The sequence below is a fragment of the Typopeltis vanoorti genome, chromosome 2 (assembly GCF_054136105.1).
Source record: "Typopeltis vanoorti isolate ZY-2024b chromosome 2, IOZ_Tvanoo_1.0, whole genome shotgun sequence".
NCBI lineage: Eukaryota > Metazoa > Arthropoda > Arachnida > Uropygi > Thelyphonidae > Typopeltis > Typopeltis vanoorti.
Window position 1 is genome coordinate 154,932,980 of NC_143550.1, and position 19,786 is coordinate 154,952,765.

Sequence of the window (19,786 nt, forward strand, 5' to 3'; positions counted from 1 at the left end):
CCCCATGGCCCTTCCCTGGGTGCGGCACTGCTTCTAAACATTTTCAACATCACATAATCTGATATGCTATTTTGCCACATTTGCAATATGTCTTCAGAACTTCACCTCACTGTCCACCATCGAATCCAAATTCTTACCTTCATCAATTTCTTGCAATACTGGCCTATCTAATAAGAATGAAGGTTTCATCAAGCATTCCATGGAAATGAAATGTCGAACTTTGTACTGAGATGCACAAAAGTCAAGCCTTCTGGTTTAAGTCCATCTCTTCTATGCTCCCACCATTTAGTTAGTGTAATGGTACAATTGTGGTATCACTGAAAAATAAGGCCTCTGACATCATTCTTCTTCTCCAACTCCTTCACTGATGACTAAGAGCCTATTCCATGCCATCACCACCTACAGTCTTTTGAAAGCAAGAAATCAGAAGAATCCTGAATAACAAGGACATTAATAAGTCATCTGGTCTTGATGGTGTCCCTCCATTTGTGCCAAAATCCTGCTGCACAATTACCACCTGTCCCATTGACTTTTTAATCTTTTTTGCTCAAATGGCATCTACATTAAAAACATAGAAATTAGCTTATGTTTCAGCCCATTCCAAAAAAAAAAAAAAAAAGTAATACTGTTTCAAAATGTTGGTTCTCACCAGAAACCAGGCAATTCATTTTGTTCAAATGGCCAATTCCAAAAACTCATGAGTGACCTAAAATGTCACTCTCTCAAGTAGCTCCAAAACTAGATCTGTTATGAATCTTTGCACTCTGCCCAATCACCATCCAGAACCTCAGCCCAACACAACCAGAAGCAAGTACTGACAACAAGCTAAGCCTTTGCTTGGTGAAGTGGCAGACAAACTGCTAGAGTGGTCCAGTCTACTGTTCTTTTTAGAGACCAGTCAGAAAGCCAAAAAGGCAGTTAAGCTTCACCCATTCAAAAAAAAAAAAAAAAAAAAGTAATACTGTTTCAAACTTCTGGTTCTTATCTGACACCAGGCTGAAACCTAGAGAGCACAAATTCTCTTAGTGCCACAGCAATCCAACATCAGAAAGTTAAATTCATCATAAATGAACTTTAGTAATAGATGAATAATCAAATTACTAAAATATAGAGCCAAAAGGCTTCAATTTGGCATAAGTAAGAAATTAAAATTATTAGGAATCCATCCATATTTTATAGCAAAACATAGAAAGAAACTCAAGAAATGTTTCAAATAATAGAAAAGTAATAAAAGTTGTTCAAACAACAAACCATGCATCCTGTTTTCATCTGGCTTTGAAAAATCATGGAGAAAATGCCAACAGTCAACTTCATCATGTAAAGGCCCTTGGATGCAAGCCATAGAAAGGTTTGTTGAAACTCACATGGTTGCTCTTCACATTTCCAGGACATTTGATGTGGTCTGCCACTACCTAAGAAACTTCAATCTTATTGGCTGCCTTCCATCCTCTGTAATTAGATCACTGGCTATTTTTCTTAATGTTGGAGTATCCAAGGCTCTGTACTTTCACTAATTCTTTTCATCCTGTATATAAGAGATTTCTCAGCTCCAAGGGTAGTGAAGAAGCTTCATGTGCAAACTTTACCTACACTGAGATAAAAGATTAAACAAGAATATAATTGCTTATAGAATATAATTTACTTTGTAACCAAGGTGAAAAAACTTTCTGCAACCATCTCTGATTCAGTGCATTTTCATATATTTAAGGTGATCGACCTTTTTTACAACTTGCATATGGAAAATATATGATTTCTACATTATGGAAAATGGCCTTTTCCATAATATTTTTGTATTACGGGATTCTGAGGTAATTAATGTGAAGTCAACAGCCTTTATATACAGTATCCCAGTTTTGAAGATACTTCATGTGTAAACATGAATATAATTTCTTGTCAAATATAATTTCTATAACTTCTCACTCTGACCTCAAATCCTACAGTGGTAAGAGTGTAGACTCTATTTTTATTAAAAGATTTGTTAAAGTCCTTTAACTTGAGCAATCCTTTTAATGCACATTCATCTGAAGCTTCCAGATTACCAATACTATAAATTTCAATGCTGTGAAAACACAGACATCTTATTTCTCACAAGATGGAGCTCACTTTGTGTCCCTTTTCACCTTTTTGATAAAACACAGATTTCCAAATATGATTATATTTCTCTTCTTAAGATGATTTTCATCTCTACTGTTTTCTGAAAAAAAAAGTTTCTTCTGCCTCCAAATAAACTAAGGTGCTCTACTTTCTGCACCCTTTCATGTGTAAGTGTGATTTCTTATTCTTCTCATGAAAAAATAAATAAATAGATAAAATAATTCTTCAGTAGTATCACTTCTAAGTCTCCATGGAGTCTGAAGACCCATCACAGGAGGCTGAACACTCACATACCTTAATAACTATTGTACCCTGTCCTAATTGGAGACATTCAGCATAGGAGCACTCATCACTCAATTCCAGCAATGTATTTCATTCATTCACCTCTTGCCATGCAAAAACAACTCATTTTTACTTCCTCACTCACATGACCTTTATACAGTTTCCAATAATTCCCTTGTATAGTAATTCTCTATCTATGTGATATATTATCTATGTATTATATATAGATAATATAAGATAATATATGATATATTATCCATGTGTATATGTATCACATCTATGTGATATATTCCTCTCACCAATATATACAGGGTGTTCGGGATAAATTTGACAGTTTCGTAAGGAAAAAGAAAATCTTCTTTGTATCTATTAAATTTAATGAATTGACAAAAAAACATTACAGGCAGAGTTAATTACAATACTATCAACAAGATTTACTCAAAATAACCACCATTAGCATCGATCACAGCTTCAATTCTGCTTCGGAACCTCGAACAAGCTGATGCTACAGTCTCCCTGGGAAGGGCCGCAAAAACTGTTTTAATTTTATCCATTAACTGGGCTTTTGTATTACTGGAAGTGCGATTGGTGTCTTTTTCAACTGCGCCCCATACAAAATAATCCATGGGGTTAAGGTCTGGGGAGTTTGGAGGCCAAACATTTGGACTGGTGAAGTCGTAGAAATTTTCAGACAACCATTTTTGACTTTTCCCAGAGGTGTGGCAAGGGGCCGAATCCTGCTGCCATACATACGGCCTACCATTGGCTACCCTTGTTATCCAGGGCTTGACTACAGTTAGCAACTCCACGAACAAAGCCCGAATTCCAATGCCAGGGTTCTTCAACACCTGTTCCTGCAGATTTGCGAGGAATTCTGCTGTACGAACGCAATCAGATCGTCTGCTAGGGATCTTTCTTCTTGCTACATCCTCGTAGTCACCATTGCAAGTCTCTAGTTCATGCCTGATTGTTTTTACTGTATTCAGGGAGCATTGGGCAGCAGTCGTAATATCCTTATTTTGATGGCGGGCACGAATCATCATGATACAAGTTATTCTCTTCCATGATTCAGGTGGGTTCCAGCTATCCATCCTTTCTGACATCTTGTATATGAATGAAGAAGGGTCCAAACTTTTAAATGAAGAGAAGTGTGTGTTAATACATGTAACTTACGGAAAAATATAATTAATTATAAATATGTCAAATTTATCCCGAACACCCTGTATGTCTTGATCATATCACCTCTCCTCCACCTATCTATCAAGCTATATACACACATTCCTTTAATCTGTTCCCAAACTCAACATTCAATAGTCTTGAGAGAGTCCCAGATATTATTATTATTATTATTATTATTCGTGACACCTCCAAGGAGTCCGAAGACTCTTCGTGGGAGGACACCTACAACTGTCTCAACTACTACACCGAACCTCTACTACGAATCATCTCCATCAACGCCAACTACCGCCCACCTCCACCACTATCACAACTAGTATTTTTTGTCTGTAAATTGCGTATGTTCTGAAGGGCCGATTTGTCTGTATGCGGGATGAAAAAGAGTTTCCGGGAGAAAAAACCCTGCTACCTCCATATGAGATCGGCTAACTCACCTTCGATTAGCCTCTACATTCTCTCCTTATAACTGATATAATCAGGTGAACAGATCTGTCCACAGACCTCCAAATGTGGCTTGATTAGTGCCTTATACAATGGAACTATCACCTCTCTATTCATACTTGTTAGGGTTCTTTGCATCATTGTAGCAATTTTCTAGATAACCTTTACAACTTTCTTGATGTATCTCCTAAACTTCAGTTCTCTAAGTCCACCAAGATCTCCAGATTCCTTGCCTCCTGAAGCAAAGATCCTCCAGTATATCATACTTGGAGGTGCTTGGGCTGAAGAATGAGGATGTCACTTCATTGTTGCTAACTGTAATGTGCTCTTTGGCCTGAGAAGATGGAATGATGTGTATGATATACACAGTATGCACATGTGTATGATATACATCATTCCATCTTTTCAGGCCAAAGAGCACATTACCCCCATTCTTCAGCCCAAGCACCAACACATGCAAGAGGATTTGAAGCAAATGCATCACATCAGAACTTCCTGGCATTGCTTTTTTCTAATATAGCATCATCAACAAACCTGCTCATACAGGAAGATACATAGATAAACTTTCTCATCATCCCCCTTCTCAAAAATATGGTGTCATCAAAACCCTTGTGAACAGAGCCTCCAACCTCTCTTCTACCCAAACTTTGCTTACAGTGGAACTCACCTTTATTTGCCAAATCTTCCTGTCAAATGGTTACAATGCCAAAAAGATCTACAAATTATCTATCCCTTCCACCTCCTCACATCCCTCTCAACATAAAGATTACAATAATGCCATTACCATTCCCTATATCCAGAGCACTTCAGAAAAAATAGCCAGAACTTAAAAGAAATATAATCTCTGCATTGCTTTCAAACCCCATTTGAAGCCAGTTTCTCTTCTCTACTCTCATAAGGATCCGCTTCTTCCTCTCTTTATTTCAGTATTTACAAAGTTCCTTGTTCTTGAAAGTTATCATATTATGGTCAAACTGGGAGATCTGCAAACATCTACCAAAAATTACACCCACCAATTATGGTCAATCAGGTCTTGCAGACTATGCCTTAGAGACTTTGTACAGAATCAGATAGAAGAAAACTGGTCCTGCTCCATCAAAGTAAATACAGACTTGAAAGACTCTTCTTGGAATCAATAGCAGATTTAAAAAAAAAAAAAAAACAGCCTAATGTTAACAAATATGGTCGTATATTAAACTTCCCAAGATTTAAAAAACTTTAATTCTTAGGCCTCCTGCTAAAAATCTAAGGCTAGCCAATGGCATCCATACAGGGCACCCCTTTATACCACTTTAGTCTTCATTTAGTCTAATTTCATTTCTTCCACTTATTGTTTCTTGTATGTGTTATTACAATTTTAACATTGAATTTCTGAAGATGTCTCTGTGACAGAAATGAAAAACTGAAACGATTAAACCTGCTATTTAATTATTCCTCTTTGTGCTGTAATTATTCCATTAAAATGAATCATGAATGTCTGTCCACCCAATCCTGCATTTAGTTCCTATCCAATCTTTTCAATTACTTAAATACAACAGCAGATAAACAGATATATAACTGGAAACATTTGTCTTACCATCACTTTTGTGCAGTCGCACTATTTTTAAATGATTAAACAAGAACAAAATAAAGCATGAATAACTTCGCATATTCTCTAAAACTATGCAATGATATATGAATCAACCCTCTCAACCTTATTAACATTTAGTCTGCTTAACACTATACATATTCTATTCATTCTCATCTAGCTGCTCTAATATTTGCCTCTCATCTGGGTTTGCATACATCTCTCCCATCAGTATGAGAGACTGAAAAAGTGCTCAATAATTAAGTCCACAACATCCTGTGCAGTGATCCCAATGAAACTAGCATTACTCTTCTTCCTTCTGATGCACATAGCAGAAAAACTCTTATGGATTATCTTTGGTCTTAAGGGTAACATTTCTCAAGTTGTACCCTGAAAACATAATTACTCTCTCTTCCTGGAAGATTCTATATTTCTCAACTTTTATTCCTGCTTTTTTTTTTTTTTTATATGCAAATAATCTTTGAGTGAAGCACAACTCAATCAGTGTGACAAACTATTTAATATATCTAATACTTCTCACATTAGTCCACATGACACATGAAGACCTATTCATCCTGTTTGTATCTATCACGCATCAGTTGGTGAAAATGCCAATCGTCTTTTCACTGCAAGTAATACTTATCCACATTTTACTACACTATGACAATTCTCTGTTCTCTGCTCATTTTGCTTATTTGTTCTCACCTTTACACATTACATACTGTAGACTAATATACACAAACATTTTTCAAGAAAAAATGAAATAGTTTGAGAACATAAACCAAACCTTGGAGAGCTAGTGGCAAATGAGAGATTGAAGAAAACACTGAATGATTCAGCCAGAGAGGCATGTGATGATGTTGTCTGCAAGGATAGAAAAATCAGAACCCCATGGTGGACACAAGAAGTTAAAGAGGCAGTGAAGGAAAAGAAGAAAGCATATCAAAAGTTCCTGGCAAATAAGTCAGCTTGTGCTCTTAGAGAATGCAGAGACAAATGTAAGAAAGCTGAACACTGTGTAAAACTAGCTAAACAAATGTTATGGGAAGAGTTTGGTAAGAACACAGAAAATAAATATCAACAAGGTGACAAAATATTCTGGAGGCTGTTGAAAAAGCTCAGAAATGGAGGAAAGAGTGCTGTAAAAGGAATTAGAGATGATAAAGGTGACATGAAAACTGGTGAAAAAGATATCCTTGATGTATGGAGTAATTACTTTGAAAAATTGCTAAATGAAACAAACAGTGATGACAGCACAGTAGTAAAAAACACACAACAGACATGCAATCAGGAATACATATCCATACTTGATGTAGAAAAAGCCATCAAAAGCTTGAAAGGTAGTGAATTGAATAATTCAACAGAAATGCAGAAGTATGGAGGTATAAAATTCTTACAGTGGCTGCACTGCATAGTTCAGAAGGCCTGGACAGAGGGACGAATTCCAGATGATTGGAGTAGAGCTGTCATAGTACCCATATATATAAAAAGGGAAATAAAACTGATTGGGAAAATTACAGAGGTATTTCCCTACTGAGTGTTCCTGGTAAGATCTATTCAGGTATACTTGAGAAACGGTTGAGAAGGATTGTGGACAGGAAGCTTGGTGAAGAACAAGCTGGATTCAGGCCAAATAGAGGCTGTCAGGATCAAATTTTCACGTTAAAACAAATAGTTGAGAAATGGTGGGAATATAACAAAGATCTGCATTTAAGTTTTGTAGATCTGGAAAAGGCATATGGCAAGGTGCCAAAAGAGAAGCTGTTCGAAGTGCTACAGTTGTATGGTGTCAATGGAGCATTATATCAAGCAATACTTAGTCTTTATTTGAGTTGTAAGTCAGCAGTTAAATTGAAGGAAGTACAGGAAGATGGTTTAATGTTAAATCTAGTGTCAGACAAGGATATACATTATCCCCTCTGTTATTTATTATCTATATGGATCACATTATGAAGGAAAGTGGTATTAAAGATGATATCAAAATTGAAGATGTTAATCTCAGCTCTTTACTCTATGCAGATGATGTTATACTTCTAAATAAATCTGCTACAAGTCTGCAAGATTCCCTCGCTAAATTGAATAACTCTTGTAATAGATTTGGTATGAAGGCTAGCAATAACAAGACAAAGACAATGAAAATAGGCAGAAGCAATTGAAAATATCAATTGCATTTTGAATGGAGAACCTATAGAACAAGTAAAATGTTTCAGCTACTTAGGCACGATTTTTAGTGAAGACAGTAAATTAAATATGGAAGTAGACAACAGAATCAGCAAAGCTGGTATGGTAGGAAGTCAACTGAATAAATTTATATGGAATAAGAGAGAAATTACTCAAAACATTAAATTAGCTGTATATAAGACAGTGTTCAAACCAGTTTTAATGTATGGATCTGAGAGCTGGGTTAGAAGTAAAACACTTGACCCAAGACTAGAGACCACAGATATGAGAGTCCTAAGAAAGATTAGAGGAGTGAACAGATGGCATCAGTGGCAATGTCAATATTAAAAATGAGGATATTAGGAAAGAATTTAATACTGTTAGCATCCAGGAATGTGTTAGCAGAGCTAATCTCAGGTGGTATGGTCACTTAAACAGAATGGGAGAGGAAAGATTAGCAAAACAAGTGTTCTTTGCCAGGTTGGCAGGAAATGACCCAGAGGAAGACCAAGATATAGGTGGATTGATACAGAAAAAGTGCCGTAGAAGATAGACATATAAGATCTGATAATGTTGAAGTCTTGACAGGTAACAGACTGATTTGGAGGAAAATTGTAGATAGGAAGTTAGTAATGATGTAAGTTTTTCATGCAGTACTATCATATCCTGTACAACCTCTTGAGGTCTCTTCAGTGGGAGCCAGGCCCAAGTGGAGATACCAGGCAGAAGCATTAGCAGGTCATCTCTACCTATAGGAGTTGCCAAATGGTGTGCCACCCTTTTTTTATAAATTACTCTGGATTTAGAGAAAGATGTTGAAAGTTTATTTTTCACTTGGTTAGAGTATAATAAAATTAGTTTAATCCTTTATCCAAGTGTGAGCAAACAAAGTTTGCACCTGAAAGTATCTTCAGGACTGGGGTAAGGTGGTACAACACCAGGCAAACTCCACTTGGGCCTGGCTCCCACTGAAGAGACCTCAATAAAGGTCGAAACTAGTCTGGGTAGTGGCCCTTCCCTTAATGCATAACATTAGACATATCCGCAAGGAGATGTGCTTTGCATTATAGGAGATACTGAGATAGGAGTGTTGGTAGCTTGCTCCACCTTTGCAACGAGTTGTCCTGGTGTTGTACCACCTTACCCCAGTCCTGAAGATACTGTCAGGTGCAAACTTTGTTTGCTCACACTTGGATAAAGGATTAAACTAATTTTATTATACTATAACCAAGTGAAAAATAAACTTTCAACATCTTTCTCTAAATCCAGAGTAATTTATAAAAAAAGGGTGGCACACCATTTGGCAACTCCTATAGGTAGAGATGACCTGCTAATGCTTCTGCCTGGTATCTCCACTTGGGCCTGGCTCCCACTGAAGAGACCTCAATAAAGGTCGAAACTAGTCTGGGTGGCCCTTCCCTTAATGCATAACATTAGATATATCCGCAAGGAGATGTGTTTTGCATTATAGGAGATACTGAGATAGGAGTTTTGTAGCTTGCTCCACCTTTGCAACAAGTTGACCTGGTGTTGTACCACCTTACCCCAGTCCTGAAGATACTTTCAGGCGCAAACTTTGTTTGCTCACACTTGGATAAAGGATTAAACTAATTTTATTATACAATTGCAGTTATACAGACTAGTCTATAACTGGAAACTTCTGTCCTAGAACCATATTTGTGGAGTGGTACTATTTTGCATTCTTTCCACTCCTTAGGAACCCTACCCACTACAAGACTTTCATTAAACAATCAGGTTAAGGGCCACCTTAAGAAATGTGCTCCAACTGAGGTGCAATTCTTTGTGCACCACTGTTACATGGTGAATATAACAGATAACTGAATCAATATCTGATACACCTCTGATTCTTTCACTTCCAATTCAAATACATGCCTCCCTTACTGCATCATTTACACCGGTATATGTTGATAAAGTGCTCATCGAATAATTCCACTATATCCTTTGCAACTGTCACTCTGCTGCCATAATTATCCACCAGTGTTAATCTGCTATAATTATTTTTTCTCTTGTTTGCCATATAACGTAAAAATTCCCTTGAAATCGGCCTGAATAGCCAATCTCCTCTCATACTGCACCTTTTCTTTCTTTACCATGATCGTCACCTTTCTAGCCTGCACTTTATACTCTTAATGGATCTGATCACCATCAACTGTTTTGTACCTACTTCATAGCACTTTCTTTTCCAGCACAGCTTGCTTGATATCACCATTCATTCATTTCATTCATGCTCTGTTTACTTGCTTAATCCTTGGTATGCAGATAATGTCAGATACTGCTTTATGAATTTCCATGCACTGTCAACTTCTTTTCAGCTCAACTCATCTATGCCTCCTTTATGAAAGTAAAGGAGGCATAGAAAAGACTGATTTAAATGAAGATGCCATCTATGTCATCTTGGTATACATGCTTTGTGTCTATAGGATTAAGGCAGAACTGAATTATTTACTCAAAAGTAATGTTTCTATGTGATTCATCCGATGGTTTGAAAAGTTTATGCTTTTTTTTTTTTTTTTTTTTTGTTAAGGAAAATTAAAGTTTTTGCTTTCTGTATTAGTTGTAGAATTATAATTAATTCATATGAGAAGTTTTATAGATAAACGTTTTATCAATTCAATTTCAGATCTAAGGAGTCAACAAACTCATCATAAAAATAAGTAAATGATAAGACTTTTCTAATTCTTAAAAATTTAGGAAAAACTAAATTAGCCCTACATCACTTAAGGAACATAAAACTATCAGATAGTGAGATTTACTTGCATTTCAAGAAACATTTACATAACACTTTATTCATCCTTCCTCTTGAGAATATATGTAATTAAATGAAAATAAGATAAGAAGGAAATATGTTTGTATAAGATAGCAGCGATACAGTCATTAAAAAATGATTCTTATTATTATCAGAGACCTCCAGGGATCAAGTATTCATCAAAGGAAGTTGTATAATACCAAGAGGTGTCATACCTTCTCTTAAGCTCATACACTAGATGCACTCGCCATGTAAACAGGGCAAATTTTTCTGTTCACTGCTCTGTGAGAGAAAAATTTAGCTCTCACTCCTTTCTTAACCACATACAAACTGCATTTTTTGCAGATGCATCTCCCCATCCTCTCCTTACTTTCCATAGAACAAAAAATTTCATTAATCAATATCCTATAACACTGAAGTTTTTAGATGTCTATGATATCATCACTCTATCTCCAGTCTAACAGTGTCTGCAGTCCACTTACTCTCAATCTGTTCTCATAATCTACATCCCATAATCCCAATATCACCATTGTAACTCTTCTTTGTAGCTTCCACAGATTCTTTATCCCTTTTGAACCAGGAGCCTAAATCTGTGTGCACAGTAGTTCTATCAAGGCTTTGTAAAGAAGCAGAATGACTTCATTATCCTAATATGTCAATGCCCATTTCAACATCACAATTGTCATCTGAGTTTTATTTGCAAATTTTGTTCTATGGACTTCGAATTCCTCGCCATCATAACTCTAAGATCACTAGCCTCATCAGTTTCTCAAAGAATAATCCCACCAATATAATATTTCCCTGGATATCTCATCATGCCAAAGTGCATAACTTTATTCTTTACATTTTGACAGTGCCATTATCATTATTATTATTCGTGACACCTCCAAGGAGTCTGTAGACTCATCGTGGGAGAGCACCTAGTGTCTTCACCACTACACACCGAACCTCTACTACCAATCATCTACATCAGTGCTTCCCAAACTTATGGATGCCAAGGTCCCCTTTGGAAAAATTAAATTATTCCACGGCCCCCCCATTGAAAAAAAATCGTAATACAGACATATATCATTATAATATTTATTGTATTTATATTCAAGATTTTGCGTTCGTAATCTTTTTTGTGCTTCTTATCAATACCTTTGAATTAAAACTTATATCAATAAGCATATATTTACTAATATTCATTAAGTGCCGAAATACGCAGGAAGCAAAATTTGTGAACCAGCACCGATGTGTGATTTTTTCCATTAAAATATAAAAAATAAATAATAAAAATGAAATACGTTTCTTTTAGGATTAAAAAAAATCTACTTAGTCTTAAAAGATTTTAAATTGGTTTTCATCATTTCACGGCCCCCCTCAACAAAACCTGCGGCCCCCAGGGGGGCCGCGGCCCACAGTTTGGGAAGCGCTGATCTACATCAACGCCATCTATCGCTTACCCCCCCCCCCCCCCACAAAAAGAATTTTTTTGTTTGTAAATTGCATGTGTTCTGAAGGGGGGCCGATTTGTCTGTATGCAGGATGAAAAACCCGAGTTTCCCAGAGAAAAAACCCGGCTATCAAAATGCTAGTAATGGCGTGCAAAGGTCATAACAATAAATCATAAATCAATCAACCAACCCACAGTTCCAGCTTATTCAAATCATTCTGTATATCAGTAGTATCTGAAATTACCCTGCCTATTTTTGCATCATCTTGCAGCTGCAAACTACTGAATATTTGTCACAGTCCTTCCCAATATCATTAAGGTCTAGATTGAACAACAATGGTCTAAGGAGTGATCCCTGTGGTACACCACTGATCACCTTAAATCTGGTAGATTCACATTCACCATATGTTTCAACCTTCATATTAAGTCATCATCTGGAGTATACATTGTATATGTATAGAGAGAAAGAAGTAACATTGCAGTGCAAATAGTATACCTAAGTATCACTAATTTGGTTAACTGTTATTATATTGGCTAACCTCTAGTGGGAAAAAAAAAATTATGCACATCAAAGCTACATCCTGTTTTCCATGGCCACAGATCATGGAAAACAGAATCTAATTAATATTGATACCGTCTTATTAAGGTCATGATCTGAAGTATTATTATTATTATTACGGGCAGCTCCAAAGAGTTCTTAGGCTCATCAAGGGAGGCCCAACATTCACACAGTATCTATCATACTTCACCTTGAACTCATTTACAGTCATGGCACCCACAACAGACTCTGGCAGCTTATTCCACTCATTTACCACTCTCCAAGTAAAAAAACCTAGCTCTAACACCCTTGCTAACCACACTCTTACCAAGCTTCCATGGATGGTCCCTAGTCCTCCTACTACCAGTCCTATTCTCAAAAATATCTTCTGAATTAATCTTATAGAAACCCTTCAGTAATTTGAATGTCTCAATCATATCACCCCTTTTTCGCCTATCAACCAATTTCTGCAGCCCACAAATCTTCAACCTGTTCTCATAAGGTTCATTCCATAGTCATGCTATTATCTTGGTCACTCGCCTCTGGATCCTCTCCCCATCAAGAAGAAACCCTAGTGCCCATATCTGGGCACAGTAGTCTAGATGGGGTCTTATCAAGGTTCGATACGGAGGAACAATAACCTGTTTGTCTCTGCTTGTTAAAGTATTTTTCAGCAACCAAGTGATTTGATGAGTTGATTTAGCCACTTTTGCAATGTGCCCCCTAAACTTCAACTCCCTATCCACCAACACTCTCAAATCCCTAGCTTCATCAATCTCCTGGAGTATGGTTCCACCAATGTGATATACTGATGCTAATCTTTTCACTATAAAAAAGGCATAACCATACGCTTTGCCACATTAAATTGACATCCATTTTCCTTAGCCCAGTCCTCCAAACTATCCAAATCATCTTGCAAAATTTTGAAATCCTGTGCACTCACTATTGCTCTACCCAACTTTGCATCATCAGCAAACAAGTGAACCCTTCCTCTCAGATCCTTTCCTATATCGTTAATGATCAAATTGAAAAGTAGTGGTCCAAGAACAGAACTCTGTGGCACACCACTAGTCACAGGCCGTCTTTTGGACTCTACTCCTGAATAAATCACCCTCCGATATCTCTCCATCAACCACTCTCCTATCCATCTCACTAACCCTATATCCATCCCCATATGCTACAGTTTACTGATTAGAATTCCATGTGGTATCCTGTCAAAGACCTTAGCAAGGTCCAGTAGAATCACTGTAAACCCATTACTCTTATCCAGTTCAGCAGTAACTGTGTTATAAAACGTGAGCAAGTTACTGAGGCATGATCTACCCTTTACAAAACCATGTTGTCCCCCATACAGTATCCCATTTTCATCTATCCATTCCTGTATTTTTTTCTTGACTATTTTCTCCAAGACCTTGACAACAATTCCTGATATGCTGATCAGCCGGTAATTTTCAACAGCAGTCTTGGAACCTCCTTTAAGCAGTGGAACTATTTTTCCCTCTTTCCACCCCCTTGGGACTAACCCAGACCCGAGACTCATATTAAACAAAATGGTCAAAGGCACTGACAATTCTTTAGCCGCTTCTCGTACGACACGAGCTGGTATACCATCCAATCCTACAGATGAATTGACATTGAGGTTTTGTAATAGACTATTCACCTCCACTTTATTCACCACAATTCCCGTATAAGCTGTTGGTTCTTCCATTTCTGTAATGTCACCACCAGGATGATATACTCTTGCAAAGTGCTCACTCAGTAATTCTACTAATCTTTTACTTGCAACATATTGAAAAAACTGTTTGGGATTCTCTTTAGCCTGCATGGCTAATGTTCTTTCATAATCTGCTTTTGCTTTTCTTACCACACTTGTTACCCTTCTGGTCTGGGCTTTATGCCGTTCATGTGCCTGCAGGTCACCTTTCTCCTTAAATTCCCTCCACAGTTGTTTCTTTTTTTGCAGCTCAAGCTTAATGTGTTATTCATCCATTTAATCCCTACTTGATTTATTATTCAGACTCTAGGTATACAGTCAGCCATTGCCTCCTGCACACACTTCTTAACCGCCTCCTATGCACTATCAATATCCAGCCCTTGCAGTTTTACATGCCATGGCACTGAACCAATCAAACTCCTAAGCTTGTCATACTTACCAGCCCGATAATTCCACATGTACCCTGTCTTAATTGTAAATTCCACACCTTTAGCCACCTCCCAAGTTAAGACTCTTTGATCACTCTCACCAATAGGTGGCAATGTGGTCATATTCATTACAGTCAGATCCTCAGATGCAATTACTAGGTCAAGCATTCTCTGACCCCTAGTATTTTCCATTACATGCTGTCACAGATAGTTATCCCTTAATAACCACATAAAATTCAATTCCTTCCTCCCATGTGTCCTCTCCTCCATCCAATCAATGCTACCATAATAAATCTCCCATAATAATTACCCTCCTTCCACTCATTTCTTCTATTTGCTTATGCATACTATCTCCACCATCTTTTCCATCACCTGGTCTATAACAGCACCCAATTGTATATTTTGTTCTGCTAGCCTCAATCTCACACCAAATGGCCTCAAATGTGCTCTTTTCTCTATCCTGTAATTCACCTTCTATTCTCCTTGGCTGCAGCTCATCAGCTATCATCAATAATACTCCTCCCCCCATTTTATTCTCCCTGTCATTCCTGAACACATTATACCCCTCAAATTCAATCCCACTAGTTATATCATCTTCAGTCAGCCATGTTTCACTAATGCCAATAACCTGTGGTCTGGAAGTGACAACCAAGGCCAAAAATTCTTCCTTCTTGTTCCTAATACTCCTAGCATTAGTATATTGCAGACCTCCGTTGGCCCCATTCCTACCTTGATGCCTTATACTAACTATCCCATTCTGATTTGTTGTCCTTATTTGCTTGGGCATATTATACTCATCCATACAGTCAACTGCCTCCCTAAGGCCTGCATATCTACTTCCCCCACCCCTTAATAAATCTAGTTTCCCTGATTCTGCACATCCACTTCATTCAACAACACTTTTTCAAGTCTCCTTACACCGAATCCATTCAAATGCAAACCATCCATCTTATATAAATCCTTTCACCCATCGAACTCACTTCACACGTCCACAAATTCCACACCACTCGTCATGAATAACCCACGTATAAAGTCATTTGCAATTATGGCCCTCCTCCTAAACTCTTCATTGTCATACCATGGCAAAAGACTAATCATCCTAACTCCCTCACTCTTTTCTTTTCCTACTTCAACCAATTCATTCAGGTCCTCTATCATTTCCATTTTATCTCCTTTCAAATCATTCGTACCTGCCACAACTATCATTTCTTTCACTCTTTGCTTTTGCTCCCTAATAGACTCACTTACGTCCTTAATGGTCGCACCAGGTTGGTACAATTTTGTCAAATTCTCTACTATCACACCTCGTACTAACGAATCTCCACACAGCACTCGTTCCTTCATTTTGTTTATGTTCACAATCATACTCTTATTTTTCCTATCATACTTTTTTTTATTGGCTGGTACACTCGGTAGACATTTGTGCATACGTTCCAGCTGCCGCTTTGCTCTATGTATTGCTCCGCTCAACACTGCGATCTCACTCATTGTATCTATCTTATCTTTTTTATTATCTGTTAAACCATTAATTTGCTCTATATTAATACCTTCATTCACACTTTCTACATTCACGCCCTCACAGCTCTCTAGTACAACCTCGTAATTTCTTATCATATCGCTATTTTCTACATTCTGAAATTTGACAAAAATATCACACTCACGACCTGAAACACATTTTAATTCCTCATTTTCCTTACATTTTCTGCACATATTCACTCCACTATCATCATCTAACCATACTCCAACCGCTTTCCACAATGCATACATTTCATAGATAGTACACTGAATAATCTCCTTTATGTTACTGTTATTGAACAAAGATGGCGAACCATTATTACTATCCGCCATTTTTCTTCTTACCGGAGTCATGTGCTATCGTATCTCATCGAATTAATAATTGAAACAACACCAAAATACACAAACAGACACACTAAGATACGAAAAGCAAACAAAACTATGTAATATTCAAGCAAAATTGTCAATGATAACTTAAAATAACACTTATCTTATCAGGAGCCCTCAACAAACATTACACACCACGAGTCCCTTTAGCGGCCGATGTCCAAACCAGTATACATTTTATATATTTCATATTCATACATATTCACGATTCATGGAAAGAGTTACACTGCAATGCATAGGGTATTACTATGCATTGCAGTGTAATGCATAGTAATTCAAAGTATTACTATTTTGGTTAACTGTTGTTATACTGGCCTGACCCCTGGTGGAAAAATAATATTACTTACATCAAAGCTATATCCTGTTTTCCATGACCAGAATTCAAACTCATAACCTCTAAGTTAATGTGAATTTGATCCTGTTTACCATGATCTCTGCCCACAGAAAACAGATGTAGTTTTTTATTTATTTTTATTTTTAATTTTTTTAAGTTACAGCCTAATCAGTATTCAGAATAAAGACTGAGGTTTGTTACTATCAAATTATGACTAAGATCCTGGAGTACTATATTTCTAATTACTATGACTTGCTAGAATAAGTCATGTGGACGGAATATGTGCCATCAATGTTCTTGAGATTTTTAGGCCTTCATTATTGTTGAGATTAGAGTGATTAATTAGAATTTCACAGGCTTCTTTAAATTTGTGCTCATACTAGGTTTTGGTGTGATGTAAGGAACAGGTGCCTTTATAGTCAATTCTGTGTAGAGGGTCCAGAGCATGCTCAGAAAGTCTAGATTTATCGTAGTTATTAAATTTAATTCATTGTGTTTGTTTTTTCTAGACAGGTAATGTGCACCCAATTTCACCAATATAAGGCATATTATATAGGTATATAATATGCCTTATATTGGTGAATATATCTGTATTATATATATATAGATATATATATAAGCCAGGGGAAGAGTAGGATATTATTTGAGGAGTCAAACAGTTCTTTAACTTTGCAGGAAGTTTGAAAGTGGCATTAAGTTTGTATTTATGCAGTATTCTGTTTATTTTTTCTGATATCCATTTAACATATGGAATGACCACAGTTTCATTGTAATCTAAATTATTTTTTGTTTTCTTTTTAAGTGCAGTCTTGTGAAGAATTTTTTCATGGTATTTGTGTTTTCAGTTGCATTCATTTTTTAGGAAAGTATTGTTGATAATTTTTAATTATCAACAAAAGGGTGAATGTGAGATTGGATATCAGGAAAAGACTGTTAACTTTTCAGTTGGAAGGGTAGTTTGCGTACTGCTCAGATGTTGGAAGTTTTTTCACCTGGTTAGACTATAAATGATATATTTTGTTTTATCCTTAATCCAAGTGTAAGCAAACAAAATTTGTACCTGAAGTATCTACAGGACTGAGGCAACTCGGGCAAAGGGGGGGACTGACCTCACATTACTTGCCTTAGTATCCCATAATGCAAAGCAAATCTCCTTGTGGGCATGTATAATGCTATGTATTATGGGAAGGGTCACTACCCAGACCGGTTTCGACCTTTATTGAGGTCTCTTCAGTGGGAGCCAGACCTAGAGGTGATACCAAGGTTGAAGCAATGCAGAAGTCATATTTCCATATACAAGTTGCCAAAAGGTGTCACACCTTATTATTAAATTACTCTGGATTAGAGAAAGATGTTGGAAGTTTTTTCACTTGGTTAGACTATAAATTATATATTTTTAGTTTAATCCTTTATCCAAGTGTAAGCAAACAAAGTTTTCCCCTTTAGTATTTTCAGGACTGGGACAACTCGTGGCAAAGGTGGACTGACTTCACATCACTTGCCTTAGTATCCCATAATGCAAAGCACATCCCCTTGCGGACATGTATAATGTTATGCATTATGGTCTAACCAAGTGAAAAAACTTCCAACATCTTTCTATAATCCAGAGTAATTTAATAATAAGGTGTGACAACTTTTTGGCAACTCATATATGGAAATATGACTTCTGCATTGCTTCAACCTTGGTATTACCTCTGGGTCTGGCTCCCACTAAAGAGACCTCAATAAAGATCGAAACCGGTCTGGATAGTGACCCTTCCCATAATACACAGCATTATACGTCTGCAAGGAGATGTCCTTTGCATTATGGGATACTAAGGCAAGTGATGTGAAGTCAGTCCCCTTTGCCACGAGTTGCCCCAGTCCTGAAAATACTTCAGGTGCAAACTTTGTTTGCTTACACTTGGATAAAGGATTAAACAAAATATATAATTTGTAATTTTGTAATTCTATTCTAGAAACAATAGAATTACTAACTCAAAAATTTCCGTCTGATATAGTTGAATTGTTCAAGTTTGTTACTGCATCAGGTTATTTCACCTGGAAAGGTCAAATTTACAAGCAAGAAGAAGAACGAACAGCAATGGGATCTCCTTTATCACCAAACCTAGCAAACTTGTTTCTAGAACACCTTGAGGAAAAAAAATTCACTTTTGAACCCAAACCAAAAAAAATTTGGTTAAGATATGTCGACGACGTATTTGCAGTCTGGGATCATCCTGAACATGAATTACAACTGTTTCTAGATAAAATTAACCTTCTTCATCATCGCATCAACTTTATGTTAGAAAAAGAATCTCCACAGGGTATCTCCTTTTTGGATTTACACATCCAAAGAAAAGAAGACGATTCCATCGCATCTGTCTTTCGCAAGCCTACATTCTCAGGTCGCTACATTCACAATTCTTCTGCTCATCATCCAGCTCAGAAATCTGGCATTATTAAATCACTAGTTTCCAGAGCACACAAATTCTGCTCCTTTGAAGAATCTTTAAACCAGGAGTTAGAAGTAAACAAAAATACAGCCATTCTAAATGGATATAATCCTAAAACAACTCAAAAAAATCATCAGTTACTTCTCCACACATCAAACCAGACAGGAAGAAGTCCATAGGATTCCCATACCTTATGTCAAAGGCATCTCTGAACGAAATACAATTTTGCCACTACTTACAAATCTATCAACCAAATTTACAACTTAATTAAGAGGGAGATGTTAAATTTTGGCTTATTATCTTTGTAAATTTACAACTTGTTACCTTCTCCTAAGGACAAACTCTCACCTTTGATGTTGCCTGGTGTTTATGAGATTCCATGCTCATGCAAATTGTCTTACTTTGGACAGACAGGTAGGTCTGTTCAGAAACGCATCTCGGAACATCAAGACCACATTCATCTTTTTAAACCGCAGAAATCTGGCCTCTCTCAACATGGAATTCAAAATCCAA

At 36.9% G+C, this 19,786-nt stretch overlaps 1 protein-coding gene across 1 annotated transcript in view; it reads right to left on the minus strand.

Annotated features, from left to right (window-relative positions):
* The window catches only part of LOC150109548 (uncharacterized), a 39,968-nt gene extending 37,338 nt beyond the window's left edge, over window positions 1-2,630 (minus strand). Inside the window, exon 1 of the mRNA XM_090408941.1 lies at window positions 1,252-2,630. Within this exon, the coding sequence (XP_090265067.1) occupies window positions 1,252-1,342 (91 nt within the window). The 5' untranslated portion in view covers window positions 1,343-2,630. The remainder of the gene's footprint in view (window positions 1-1,251) is intronic.
* Window positions 2,631-19,786: the final 17,156 nt, after the last annotated feature.